Source organism: Rana temporaria, chromosome 4 (genome assembly GCF_905171775.1).
Source record: "Rana temporaria chromosome 4, aRanTem1.1, whole genome shotgun sequence".
Classification (NCBI taxonomy): domain Eukaryota; kingdom Metazoa; phylum Chordata; class Amphibia; order Anura; family Ranidae; genus Rana; species Rana temporaria.
In genome coordinates, this window is record NC_053492.1 from 113,379,893 (window position 1) to 113,393,679 (window position 13,787).

The 13,787-nt window shown below is 43.6% G+C and overlaps 1 protein-coding gene across 1 annotated transcript in view; it reads right to left on the reverse strand.

The window, feature by feature from the left end:
- Window positions 1-13,787, reverse strand: part of FBXO36 (F-box protein 36) — a 71,401-nt gene that overhangs the window by 53,495 nt on the left and 4,119 nt on the right. The window contains exon 2 of the mRNA XM_040348826.1: window positions 1,261-1,369. Within this exon, the coding sequence (XP_040204760.1) occupies window positions 1,261-1,369 (109 nt within the window). The remainder of the gene's footprint in view (window positions 1-1,260; window positions 1,370-13,787) is intronic.

Here is a 13,787-nt window from a genome sequence, read left to right on the forward strand (position 1 = left end):
TTTTTTGCAAGTTTCACTGCAGCACTGAAATGAAAAAAAAAACAAAGTCAGGCAGTCACAGCGTTAGACTTGGGGCACCCCGCAAGAGATGTGTGGCATGTGCCCTGTGCTAGCAATGCTCATTGAGGATGCCTCATTTCCCTGTGGTACAGTACAGAACTGAGGAAGGATCCTGCTTGACTCTGATGTGCCGTGTGGCATGACACAACCGAGGGGAGGACTTCTACTCACAGAGCATTGCACCAATCTGAAGTTTGGTTAGGGAGTATACCACTCTATTGGGAGGGGGATTTTGAGGTGAGGGAGAGGTCCTACTGGAGGAAATATGAAGGGGGAGAGAGATCAGTACTGGTCAAGGAAATTGAGGGGGGGGGGGGGGTAAAAATATGTAGAGCAGCCCTGATCCTCCTCTTCTCGGGTGCCCTGCCAGTGCTCCTGGCCGCTCTCACATTTTTTTCATCAGCAGAAAATTAACTATTAGTATCAGCACATAGTGGTTTACAGCAGGAGTCTGGTGCATCCTCATTCACCCTTTTTAGGTTGGATTTCAGCCCAAATTATTGGCTAAATTCGGACCTGAAACGGCCCAAAACATGCACAGGGCTCCTGTGCAAATCGCACCAGAGCCGCTGCGGAGATATGTGAACCGGTCTATAGAGAGCCAGTCACAGCATCCTGCTGTGCGAACTGGATGCGGGGAAACCTGCATCTTAAGCCTCATACACACGATCGGACTTCAAACAAACTTTTCCGTGGATTTTAGTCCGAAGGGGCATTGGCCATGAATTTGTTCTGCATACACACGGCAGAACTTTTTTAGCCAACATTCACCAAATCACGTAGTTTTTCATCTCTTTACCGCCACCCTTTGGGCAACTTCTGCTATTGCTGTCTGATCTTTAGCATTGGTTCAGAGCATTCGTGTTTGTACTTTGGACTTTAGTCCGATGGACTTGTGCACACACGATCGGATTATCCTCCATCGGACATTTGTTGCCGGAAAGTTTGGTAGCATGCGCAGCAAACATTTGTCCATTGAAAAAACGAAAACAATTGTCTATGGAGCATACACACCGTCGGATTGTCCGATAAAACCCGTAAGTCGGACCGTTGTTGTCAAAAAGTCTGATCGTGTGTATGGGCCTAAAGATGTGACTTTTTGCTAATGAATACTGCGCACCATTACTGCTTCACCCGTGGTATACTATACCCCTTTAATGTATGCGGGTGTTATGTTACTTAGGAAGGGCAACTACTTACCTTGCAGAGATGAATCATCCACAAAGTCCTCATGAGACTCTTTAAGTTCTCCAGGTCTTGCTTCACGAAATTCATTTCGGAGAGAGATTTTCCACCATCTGAAAATAACCTTGAAAGGAAAAAGAGTCACAACCAGGTAAGCCAGTTTAATTACAAAGCTGCCTCAACACAATGGAATGAACAATGTTTAAAGAAGACATTTGTATATCTCCACATAGGTGGAGATTTTCAGTGTCATGTTAATGAAATTGGTGAAAATAAACAGCAATCCAATAGAGAGAGATTTAGCAAACAGATTTGTTTTTTAAAAGACTATGGGGGTTGATTTACTAAACTGGAGAATGCAAAATATGGTGCAGCTGTGCATGGTAGCCAATCAGCTTCTAATCTCAGCTTGTTCCATTGAGCTTTGACAATAAGCCCGGGTTCACACTGGGTACGATTTGGAACGATTTGAGATGCGATTTCACATGTCAAATCGCATTTTAAATCAGCGGCATTTGCACCGTCCTAATCGATGCGACGCCGCATCTACGGCGCTGCACCGATTTCAAAAAGTAGTTCCTGTACTACTTTTTGCGATTTCGGGTCGCGATTTACAGACATCTGTGCAGAAACCTGCACAGATGTCTCTTAAATCACGGCCGAAATCGCGGCAAAATCACAGCCGCAAAATCGCGATTTTACCGCGATTATGAATTCGCAGCAGTGTAAACCTAGCCACTTCCAGACCTGCGCACGACGATGTACGTCCTATTTTTAAAGATTGATATCTCGGTTACGGCAGCAGCTGCTGCCACAACCGAGGTATCGATCTTTAGTGTGCGCGGTCCGGTACACGATAACGGTGGTCTCCGCGGCGGATTCGCCACGAGATCGCCGTTATCGGTGGCGGGAGAGGGCCCCCCCTCCCGCCGCTCTCCCGCACCCTCCGCCGCTTACCGGAGCCGTCGGTAGCGGCGGAGGCGATCGGGACCGTTCGGCTGGTGACTGGGGACGAGACTGAAGGAAAAATCTCCTTCGCCCGTCCCCATAGCTCTGCTGGGCGGAAGTGACGTCAAAACGTCAGTCCCGCCCAGCCTCTTAAAGAAACATTTTTTTTTTGTCATTTGAAAAAATTACAGTTTCATTTTTTTTTCTTGCATTTTAGTCTAATTATGAAATGTGAGGTCTTTTTGACCCCAGATCTCATATTTAAGAGGACCTGTCATGCTTTTTTCTATTATAAGGGATGTTTTCATTCCTTATAATAGGAATAAAAGTGATCAAATTTTTATTTTTATTTTTTTCAGTGTAAAAAGTAATACAATAAATAAAAATAAATAAGAAAACAAAAAAAAATTTTTTTAAAGCGCCCCGTCCCGACGAGCTTGCGCGCAGAAGCGAACGCATACGTGAGTAGCGCCCGCATATGAAAACGGTGTTCAAATCACACAAGTGAGGTTTCGCCGCGATCGTTAGAGCGAGAGCAATAATTCTAGCCCTAGAGCTACTCTGTAGCTCAAAAAATGCAACCTATAGAATTTTTTAAATGTCGCCTATCAAGATTTTTAAGGGTAAAAGTTTGACGCCATACCACGAGCGGGCGCAATTTTTAAGTGTGACATGTTGGGTATCATTTTACTCGGCGTAACATTATCTTTCACAATATGTAAAAAAATTGGGCCAAATTTATTGTTGTCTTATTTTTTATTTCAAAAAAGTGAATTTTTTCCAAAAAAAGTGCGCTTGAAAGACCGCTGCGCAAATACGGTGTGACAAAAAGTATTGCAATGACCACTATTTTATTCTCTAGGGTGTTAGAAAAAAAATATATAATGTTTGGGGGTTTTAAGTAATTTTCTAGCAGAAAAAAAACTGTTTTAGTCTTACAAACACCAAATCTGAAAAACACCTAAGGTCTGGAAGTGGCTAGCCTCAAACCTGGAAGCTGATTGGTTTCTTTGCAGAGCTGTACCAGATTTTTCACTCTTCAGTTTAAGTAAATCAACCCCTGTATAATTATATGCAGGAAACAATAGAATAACATGGTACCATCGTCCCCAAAAAGTTTTTTCTATTTGAATGATTAGGAGATTACCAGCGTTAACTTGCATGCTCAATATTGTGTTAAAATAAATATCAAATATATACAAATGATATATGGTGCAGTGTTGTCCATGTTATCTGGCTCTTAAGTCTCGTGCACACGATCCGATTGTTGGCAGGGGGTTGTCTGTTGACAGACTGTTGTCCTTAAATCTTACTGTTAGTACGCTCCTTTTGACAATTGTTTTCCAACTTTTGGCCAACAAATTTTGAATGACAGGCGAGTAAATGTTCAGCCGACAGCGGTTGGACATCACATTTTCTAATGGTCAGTACACAAATCCGTCACACAAAAGTCAAAAGTACAAACACGCTCGGAATCAATGCTCACCAAAACACAAAATTAGCAGAAGGGGTCCAAAGGGTGGCACTCAAGAGCGGAAATTCCTCGTAGTACGTCACTATGTTCGTGTTTGTGGCCCGAAAATTGTGTAATGTTAGTATGCAAGACAAGATCCTGGCACACGCCCTTTTGACAAAAATCAGACGCTCGGTTGGCCAACAATCGTATCGTGTTTTATTTTATTTTTTTAAATAACACACATGTTATACTTACCTCCACTGTGCAGTTCGTTTTGCACAGAGTGGCCCTGATCCTCCTGTTCTGGGGTCCCACGGCGGCTGTTTTGGCTCCTTCCCACTAAAGCTAATCCGCTCCAGGAAGCTCTTTTCCGAGGGGGTTAGCTTGCAGGGCACACTCCTGTTTATACAGATGGCGTCCATAGTCACCAAGTGTATGACTCGGTCCCGCCCCCTGGCGGCCGTGTCACTGGATGTGATTGACAGCAGCGGGAGCCAATGGCTGTGCTGCTATCAATCTGTCCAATCAACTGACAGACTCAGTGGAGAAAAGGACGTCAGGGGAAGCGCATGGCAGGTGAACGGGTTCAGGTAAGTAAAACGGGGGGCTGGGGGGCCCATGACAGTGAGGTGTTTATTCACCTTATTGCATAGGATGCATTAAGGTGAAAAAACACGAGCCTTTACAACCCCTTTAAGGACTGGGTACAAGAATGATGTTATCTTACGCAGAAGGAAAACCGGACAGTCTGCTTATATGACACTCAAGATCAATATGACACATTATGGGGCCCACTGATTATTTTTATGGGGTCTACAGCTTTTTAGTGATATGCCACTTCCATCGCTTGAGATCTTTTTCCATCATAAGAGGGGACCTTCTGCACTGCACGCTTGTGTGTGGCTCATATCTGCTTATCTTCTTATCTTTCTTTCTTTTTTCTTATCTGTTTGCTAATTGGAGAAGGATGAAACCTTGGACCTCTCTGGGACTTTATGCTTGCTCTATATTTTTTGTTGTTTTCTTTATGTATTGAGTGTCTGATTCGCCATGTTTGGATGGTGGTCTGAATGTCTGTATGCTGCCACCTTTACCTCAATAAACTTTAAGTGTTAAAATTAGAGAATAAACATCATTTGATCGGTTGTTTTAACCACTTGGGATCCGCGCTGGAAAGACGTCCACAGCGCGGCTCTCAAGTGCCGAGTGGACGTCTTTGGACGTCCTCTTGTTTACATTCCCCGTGCGCGCCGCTGGGGGCGTGCAGCGGGAAAACAACATGCCCGGCGCATCGCTGGGAAGCGGATGCGTGTGCCTGGCGGCTGCGATGTCCACCAGGTACCCGCGATCGGCGGTGACAGCAGGGACGTGGAGCTCTGTGTGTAAACACAGAGCTCCATGTCCTGTCAGGGAGAGAGGAGACCGATCTGTGTCCCTTGTACATAGGGACATGGCATCGGTCACCTCCCCCAGTCAGTCCCCTCCCCCCACACAGTTAGAAAACACCCAGGATACACATTTAACCCCTTCCTCACCCCCTAGTGTTTACACCTTCACTGCCAGTCACATTTATACAGTAATTAGTGCATTTTTATAGCACTGATCGCTGTATAAATGTGAATGGTCCCAAAATTGTGTCAAAAGTGTCCGATACGCCTGCCGCAATATCGCAGGCCTGACAAAAAAAAAAAAAAAACGCAGATCGCCGCCATAACTAGTAAAAAAAAAAAAAATCATGAATCTATCCCCTATTTTGTAGGCGCTATAACTTTTGCGCAAACCAATCAGAATACGCTTTAACAAAAATATGTAGAAGAATACGTATCGGCCTAAACCGAGGGAATTTTTTTTTTTTTTTTTTTAAATGGGATATTATTATAACAAAAAGTAAAAAATATTGTGTTTTTTTTTCAAATTTTTCTGTCTTTTTATGTTTATAGCGCAAAAAATAAAAGAAATTTGCAAGATTCCCCCATCAACACAGACAGTGCCGACAGAGGAATCCCTCCTGGCGAGCAATTGTGTGCTCCCGGTGGGGGCGGGAGAAGCCAATGATTAAAGCTAGTGACTATAGCAGCCACTAGCGATAATCGCAAGAGAATCTGGCAGTCTGGTTGCACCCGAGTTGATCGATCAACTCGGTACATTCAGCCTGCCCATTAACGGTTCAAATCTCTTCAGGTTCCTCTGATTCGGTAGTGATTCGAACCGTGTATGGCCAGTCTAAGTGACAGGAACCTCTATAAAGATAAGCAGGGATAACTACAATGGGTTTGAAGCAATGGAATTAATAGTGAAATGCGTTGTACCGATTTCTTTGTAGTGATAACGAACTGCCTGGTCACTGAGCTTGGGTGAGCTAGCTTAGAAGGGCCAATAATAGGGGCTTTGTTATGTGCCAGCCCCCTCACTATAAAAGGGTTGATTGGAGGAAGCCATTTGTCATTGTGCGCTGGAGTATTTTAGGGAGGGCCAACAGTCTATGTAGGAAGAGTTAGTTGCTATACTGTGCTAAATTACTATGGGCTGCAGTGTGGTGGGCTACATATTCTCGTGTATCGGTTGGATGCACTACATAGTTATAAACAGTTTATTTTAACATAAAACTTGCCTCATCTCTCCCTCTTACACTGAGGCCTAACCAAGTTGCTTACATACTGTCCAACCGCTGACCAATATTCACAGCGATTATCTCTCAGATATTACACTCAATACATTCTAATGTTTATTGCAAGATAAAACCTGCCTTGTCTCTTTCCATTTGCTGTCTATTCAAGTGTTCATGTACTATCCTGCTATCCTGGTGCTAGCCAATTTCTAACAAACACATACCTAAAGTCTATATTTTGAATGTCTTAGGTATAATTGGTGGAACAGGGATGGGGGGGGTATTTACAGAATATGGGGTTTGGCTTTGAATTGTTATTGTGCAACTTTTTTTTTTTACTTTTAAAGTGTTTTGGAAAGCTATTTTTTGTATTTATTAAAATAATGAACAAGTTATACTTACTTGCTCTGTGCAATACTATTGCTATTATTTCTGTGTCTGCCCCTATACCAAACCACTTACTTTGGGGCCGGCATGGGGATATGCTCCCGAGTCAGGCTATGTGTGTTTTACCATCCCCTAGACTTAAAAGGCCACCCCTGATCTAATGTGTCCGAGAATGTCAGGAGTTATCAGGCTGATAACAGAGGAACGGTTCAGGAGAGAGCTATGGGACTTAGCTCTTTGAGGAGAGATAACAAAACACTGCAAATATATGTGCCCAGCTCAAATTTCATGAATTGGGTTTACATCCACTCTTACACATATATTTTGATTTACAATATATACACTACTGTGAAAAAGTTTTAGGCAGGTGTGAAAAAATGCTGTAAATTAAAGAGAAGCTCCAGGCTCCGCCAGAAAAAATGAAAGTTAGTAGCTACAAATAGCTTTTGAGTTTTAATATTAGGACACTTACCTTTCCACAAATCCAGTGGTGCCTTCACCCGAGCCGATTTCAGGTAAGGGAAACCGGCAGTGAAGCCTGCTGCTCTTTGTGAATGACCTGGCGGTGGGGGAAGGAGGAGGAGGGCCGAACTTCCAGATGACTTTGGCAAAGTCACCCGGGAGTGGGAGCAGGTACCTGTCAAAACCTTTGCCTGGGAGAGACCTTGCTGATTTTGTGTTAGTAAAAGTTTGGTGAGAGACGATTCATGCTTTTCAGTCTGTTATAGCGTGACGAATGTGCTATCTCCATTACGAACACTAGTTTTACCAGAACAAGTGCTCCCGTCTCATAACTTGCTTCTGAGCATGCGCGTTTTTTTCCCATCGTTAAAGCCTACACACGACCGTTTTTCAGCAAAAGCAGCCCAAAGGGTGCCGTCATACAAGTTGTAGGTCACCACGCTTTGCTCGAGCATTTTTTTTTTCACGGTCGTGCGTATGCAAGGCAGACTTGACAAGAATCACGTCGAGAAAAACATTAAAAACGGTCGTGTGTACGCGGCATAAGAATTGATGCTGGTTTGAAGCCAAAGGGTAGTCCCCAATATTTGGATTTTTCTTGTTCCCTTACTTTGCATTTTGTAAATTGATAAAAATAAACAATTAAAATATAAATGTTTGAAAGCTTTCTTACTTTACAGCATTTCTTCACACCTGTCTAAAAAGTTTGCACAGTACTGTACATGAAGGTGATGGAGGTATTCGAGTTTAAAATCATACAGTGTGCAAAATGTATACAGATCACTATTGTGTGGGAGGACCCAGTAACGTTGTTAAAAAAATATCAACATTAGTTAAAAATAATTCTGTATTTGTTCATTTTGGGTCCATTCACACTTGCCTGCACGCCACACTGGAGCAGTTTGGGGTTGCAGGGACATGCAGCAGATTTTTTTGTAATCTTTTAGGCAGATTCAGTGCGAGTTACGCCGGCGTATCAGTAGATACGCCGTCGTAACTCTGAATCTACGCCGGTGTTAATTTAAGCGTATTCTGGAAACCAGATACGCTTAAAGTAGGTTAAGATACGAGCGGCGTAAGTCTCCTACGCCGTTGTATCTTAAAGTGTAATTTTTAGGCTGGCCGCTAACTGGCGCTTCCGTTGAGTTCGGCGTAGAATATGTAAAAGACTAGATACGCCGATTCACGAACGTACGTGCGCCTGTCGCAGTAAAGATACGCCGTTTCCGTAAGAGAAACGCTGCGTAAAGATAAAGCTGCCCCTAGGAGGCGTAGTCAATGTTAACTATGGCCGTCGTTCCCGCGTCAAAATTTGAAAATTTTACGTTGTTTGCGTAAGTCGTCCGTGAATGGGGCTGGACGTAATTTACGTTCACGTCGAAACCAATACGTTCTTGTGGCGTACTTTGGAGCAATGCACACTGGGATATGTACACGGACGGCGCATGCGCCGTTCGTAAAAAACGTCAATCACGTTGGGTCACGAGTAATTAACATAAAACACGCCCCCCATCCTCATTTGAATTAGGCGCGCTTACGCCGGCCGCATTTACGCTACGCCGCCGTAAGTTAGGAGGCAAGTACTTTGTGAATACAGTACTTGCCTCTCTGACTTAAGGCGGCGTAGCGTAAATACGATACGCCGCCTTAAAGTTGCGGCGGCGTCTCTGAATCTAGGTATTTATGTGAAGTACACAAAGTGACACTTCATTCATGTCAAGGGCACATGTAAACAAGGCAGAGCTCTGTTCTTTCAGCAGTGATATGATGGATTTTCTGTCCCTGAAAAGCAGGGAATAAAATCCATCACATTCCTTAGTAAAAACAGCACACACAGTACACACAAAGACTGGTTAGGCACACATTTAACCCTTTGATCGCCCCTGATAGTAACCCCCTTCCCAGCCAGTGTCATTAGTACAGTGACAGTGCATATTTTAGCACAAGTGTCAGACTGGCCGCCGCAATATCTCCGCAAAATGGAGAATCCAGCCACATACTAACTATTACCATAATTAATATCTCAGTCCCACTATAAGTTGCTGATCACCGCCTTTACTAGTATGAAAAAAAAAAAAAATTCCAGTATATATCCCATAGTTTGTCAACGCTATACTTTTGCGCCAACCAAATTGATATACGTGTATTGCATTTTTTTTTTTTTTTTACCAAAAATATCTAGCAGAATACCTAATGGCCAACATTTTTGAAGAAATTCGATTTTTTACATTTTTTATTGGATATGTTTTATAGCAGAAAGTAAAACATATTGGGTTTTGTGTTTCAAAATTGTTGGTCTTTTTTTGTTTATAGTGCAAAAAAAATTAAAACCCAGTGGTGATCAAATACCACAAAATAAAGCTCTATTTGTAGGGAAAAAAAAGCACGTACATTTCATTTGGGTACAGTGTTGCATGATGCGCAATTGTCAGTTAAAATAACTCAGTGCCTTATCGCAAAAAATCAAGTAGTAATGCACTCCGTGAGCTCCCAAACCTTGTAGTGGTGCATACTGTGGGGATGTAAGGGGACAACATTGATTACTAATGCACATCATAGTATACATTAATAGTGCACATACATAATAATAAGTTAGTATATTAATTATGGTAATAGTTAGTATGTGGCTGGATTCTCCATTTTGTCCAAACAAGCTAAAATGGAGGCTTGCGCTTTGTGAAATAAACAACTTAGCAGTAAACAACTCAAGGGGACATGTCTGGTCTTTTACCATGTGCCAGGCAATATGCCATGTATACAAGTGTTGTCTTATGATAAGAAACCCAAATAAATTGTAGATTTGGGGTTGATTTACTTAAACTGGAGAGTGCAAAAAATAGTGCAACTCTGCATAGAAACCAACCAGCTTTCAGTTTTTATAAAAAAATTGTACGAAAAATGCCGCTTTTGAAACGATCGTACGATAATCGGATCATTAGTACAGAGCTTCCGAGAGCCGATCAGGACAGTTCATCCGATTTTATTTCATCGGACATGCACGTAAAAAAAAATTGTACGATGCCAGATCGTACGATTTTCATTTAATCAGTACAGCTGTCGTTTGAAAATGCAATACAAATGCATTACAACACGTGACATCACTTCGGATTTTTTATTCTGCCGTAAGAGAAATTTTGTGACTTTAGTAAACTCATCAGATTCGACGTGAGATTAGCATACAAAAAAAAAAAATGATCGTCCGATAATCGGATCGTGTGTACCCGGCATTAAGACCTGGTTCACACTGGGTCGACACGCTCAGCCGCCTGACGAGTCGCGTCCCATTGAATGCAATGGAACCGTTCTAATAGGAGCGACGCAGTCGCTCCGACTTAGAAAAAGTTTCTTGTACGACTTCGGGGGCGGCTCGGGGCGACCTGCTTTGACTTCTATACAGAAGTCGTTTTGCCAATCGCCTCTGAAGTCGTCTTCAGGACGACTTGCCGAGTCGCCCCTGAAGTCTTGCTGCTGCAGTGTGAACCGACTCTAAGGCTGGGTTCACACTACTACACTACTTTCATCCTACTTTGCTCTGTGTTCAATGTTTCCCTATGAGAGCGTCTTGTAGCGTCCTACACAAGTCGGTCCGACTTTGAAAATGCTCCCTGTACTACTTTTGGTCCTACATTGATCCTACTTCAGGCCCATTGAATATAATTGAAGTCGGACCAAAGTAGTATCCTGTTCATGAAAGTAGGATGGATGTAGGACCAATGTAGGATAAATGTAGGACCAATGTAGCAGAGCAACGTAGGATGAAAGTAGTGTAGTAGTGTGAACCCAGCCAAATTGAACAAGCTGAAGTTAGAAGCTGATTCGTTTCTATGCACAGCTGCACCAGATTTTGCACTCTCCAGTTTTAGTAAATCAACCCCAGTGTTTATTTTTTAAACCAGAGCTTAGCCCACGTTCACATTGGGCCGATTTGGCATCCGATTTGACATGTGAAATCACATACCAAATCTGCGACAATTGCCGGCAATGGAACTGTCCGAAACGGTGCGACGCCGACTTTGCAGCGCCGTACCGATTCCCAAAAGTAGTTCCTGCACTACTTTTGGCGACTTTGGGGGGTGATTTCAGTAGACATCTGTCAAATCACCCCCAGCAGTCGGACTGCATTGCCGGTTTAAAATCATGCGAGTTCAGCTGAATTTGCACGATTTCTAACCCGCATCAGTGTAAACCTAGGCTTAGTGTCACTTTACCTGAAAACTGGCCTTCTTTCTATCAAATTTGACTTGTGGTCATCACTGCTCCTAAATATCTGTAAAACTTGATTTTATTTAAAAAAAAGTTCTCACCACCCTCCTTTGCTTTTTGGATCAAAGAAGCATATGTAAACCCATCATTTCTTATTCCTGATGTACCATATACTGTTATGAAAAAGTATCCTGTTCTCTTTGTATTGCTTTGTTTGATGCAAATTCCTGGGGTTTCTGCCATTCCCTCTGCTTTTCTATTAAAAACTGACCACACTAAGCATGAGAACATAGCGTGGTCAGTTCTCTAGCTGCCCTGGGAACTCAGCCACCCCACAGCCTTTCACTGGGAAGATTAGTGTACGGTTGCTTCTTCTCCCCCAGATTTTATGCAGCTGAGAACAGAGGGAATGTGATAACGTATAAAAAAGGGGAAAATATATGTGTGTGTGTATAATATATATATATCTCAAATTTTCCACTCGTCTACTCGCATTTTGCGAGTGGAAAATTAGGTCTGGCGAGGGGCTGGGCTGCCTGGGAGTGAGGGGGCGAGCCCCGCGGCAGGCGGGGTTGATCGAGAGCTGTTCTCCCAGCGATCGCCCCGATGGCAGAGAGCACGTTGGAAGAGGAGAGCCGCGGATCGCAGAGCGGTATAGCCCGCTGTTAGAACTTACATTGAAATTTCCTCCGCTCTGCTCGCTCACACAGCCCCGCCTCCACCAGACCCCGCGCCTGTAATAGACATCTTGCCTGATAACCTTGTTCCCATCTTACCTGACAACCTTGGCCCGGATTCACATCTTACATCTTGCCTGACAACCTTGTTCCCATCTTACCTGACAACCTTGGCCCGGATTCACATCTTACATCTTGCCTGACAACCTTGTTCCCATCTTACCTGACAACCTTGGCCCGGATTCACAAAGCACTTGCGTCGACGTATCTCAAGATACGTCGACGCAAGTGCAAATATGCGCTGTTGTATCTGTGCGCCGGACCCACAAACTAAGATACGCCTAAAAATAGGCTTCATCCCGCCGACGTAACTTGCCTACACCGGCGTAGCGTGGGCGCATATTTAGGCTGGACACATGTGGCGCTCCCATTGATTTTCTATTAAAAAATGCAAATAAGGGAAATACGGCGATTCACGAACGTAAGTGCGCCCGACGCAGGCTACGCGATGTGCGCGTAAGTTGTACGTCCGGCGTAAAGTTAAGCCCCATAAAGGAGGTGTAACCCAGCAGCAGACATGCAAAGGTCTGCACCAAGGAATACAAGCCGGCATTTTTTACGTAGTTTACATTGGACGTGAGTCTGGCTGGGCGTAGGATACGTTCATGGCGTAGGCAGTGATCCGGTGTATCTTAGGCAGTTGTTCCGATGTGGTTGTGAGCATGCGCAGGGGGATGCGTCCACGGCACGACGCATGCGCAGTTCGTTAAACGTCCATCATTTGCATGGGGTCACGTCTCATTTGCATGGCTCACACCCACTTCCACCTACGCCGACTTAGCCTTCGAAACCCAGCGCAGTTTTGGCAGTATTGGCTTTGTGAATTCCATGCTTGCCTTTCTGCGCTGTGTCGGCGTAGCGTATATTATTTGCGATACGGCGGCGTAATGTGCGCCCGCTCTCTGTGAATCCGGGCCCTTGTTTCTATCTTACCTTGCTTACCCTACTGCTTCTCCTAACTTCTGTGGATATTTCCTGTAATTCAGGCCCTCCATCATCTAACTTTCACCCCTATACCTGCCACTCCTTTCCCTGGCAGCAGCCACAATCCACAAAATTGTATTTCAATTCCTCTAACCTCCGGCTCTGTCTAAAACAAGCGCGTCTCTGTCCATGAATGCTTTATTTCTAACTCCTTTAACCACTTCAATACCGGGCACTTTCCTCCCTTCCTGCCCAGACCAATTTTCAACTTTCAGCGCTGTCGCACTTTGAATAACAATTGCGCGGTCATACAACACTGTACCTAAAATACATTTTTAACATTTTGTTCCCACAAATAGAGCTTTATTTTGGTGGTTTTGCTCACCACTGGGGTTTTAATTTTTTGCTAATTAAATAATAAAAGACAGAAAATTTTGAAAAAATAAAAAATGTTCTTTATAAAATTTTGTAAATAAGTATGTTTTCTCCTTCACTGATAAGGTGGCACTACAGATCAGTGATATGGTGTGCCAGACTGACACACCACACTCTAGAGCAGGGGTTGGCAAACTTTTTGACTCGAGGGCCGCAATGGGTTCATATATTGGACCCGGGGGCCGGACCAAGAGTAGATGGACGATGTGTATGTGTGAATTAATATAAATTACATTTGTAACATTAAATGTTTAGATTAATTTAAGGTAGAAAAGCATAAAAATAGTTATTTTACAAAACTACAATTGATGGCACAGTGGCTGCATTTGATGGCATGGCACAGTGGTGACAATTGATGGCACAGTGGCTGCGTTTGATGGCA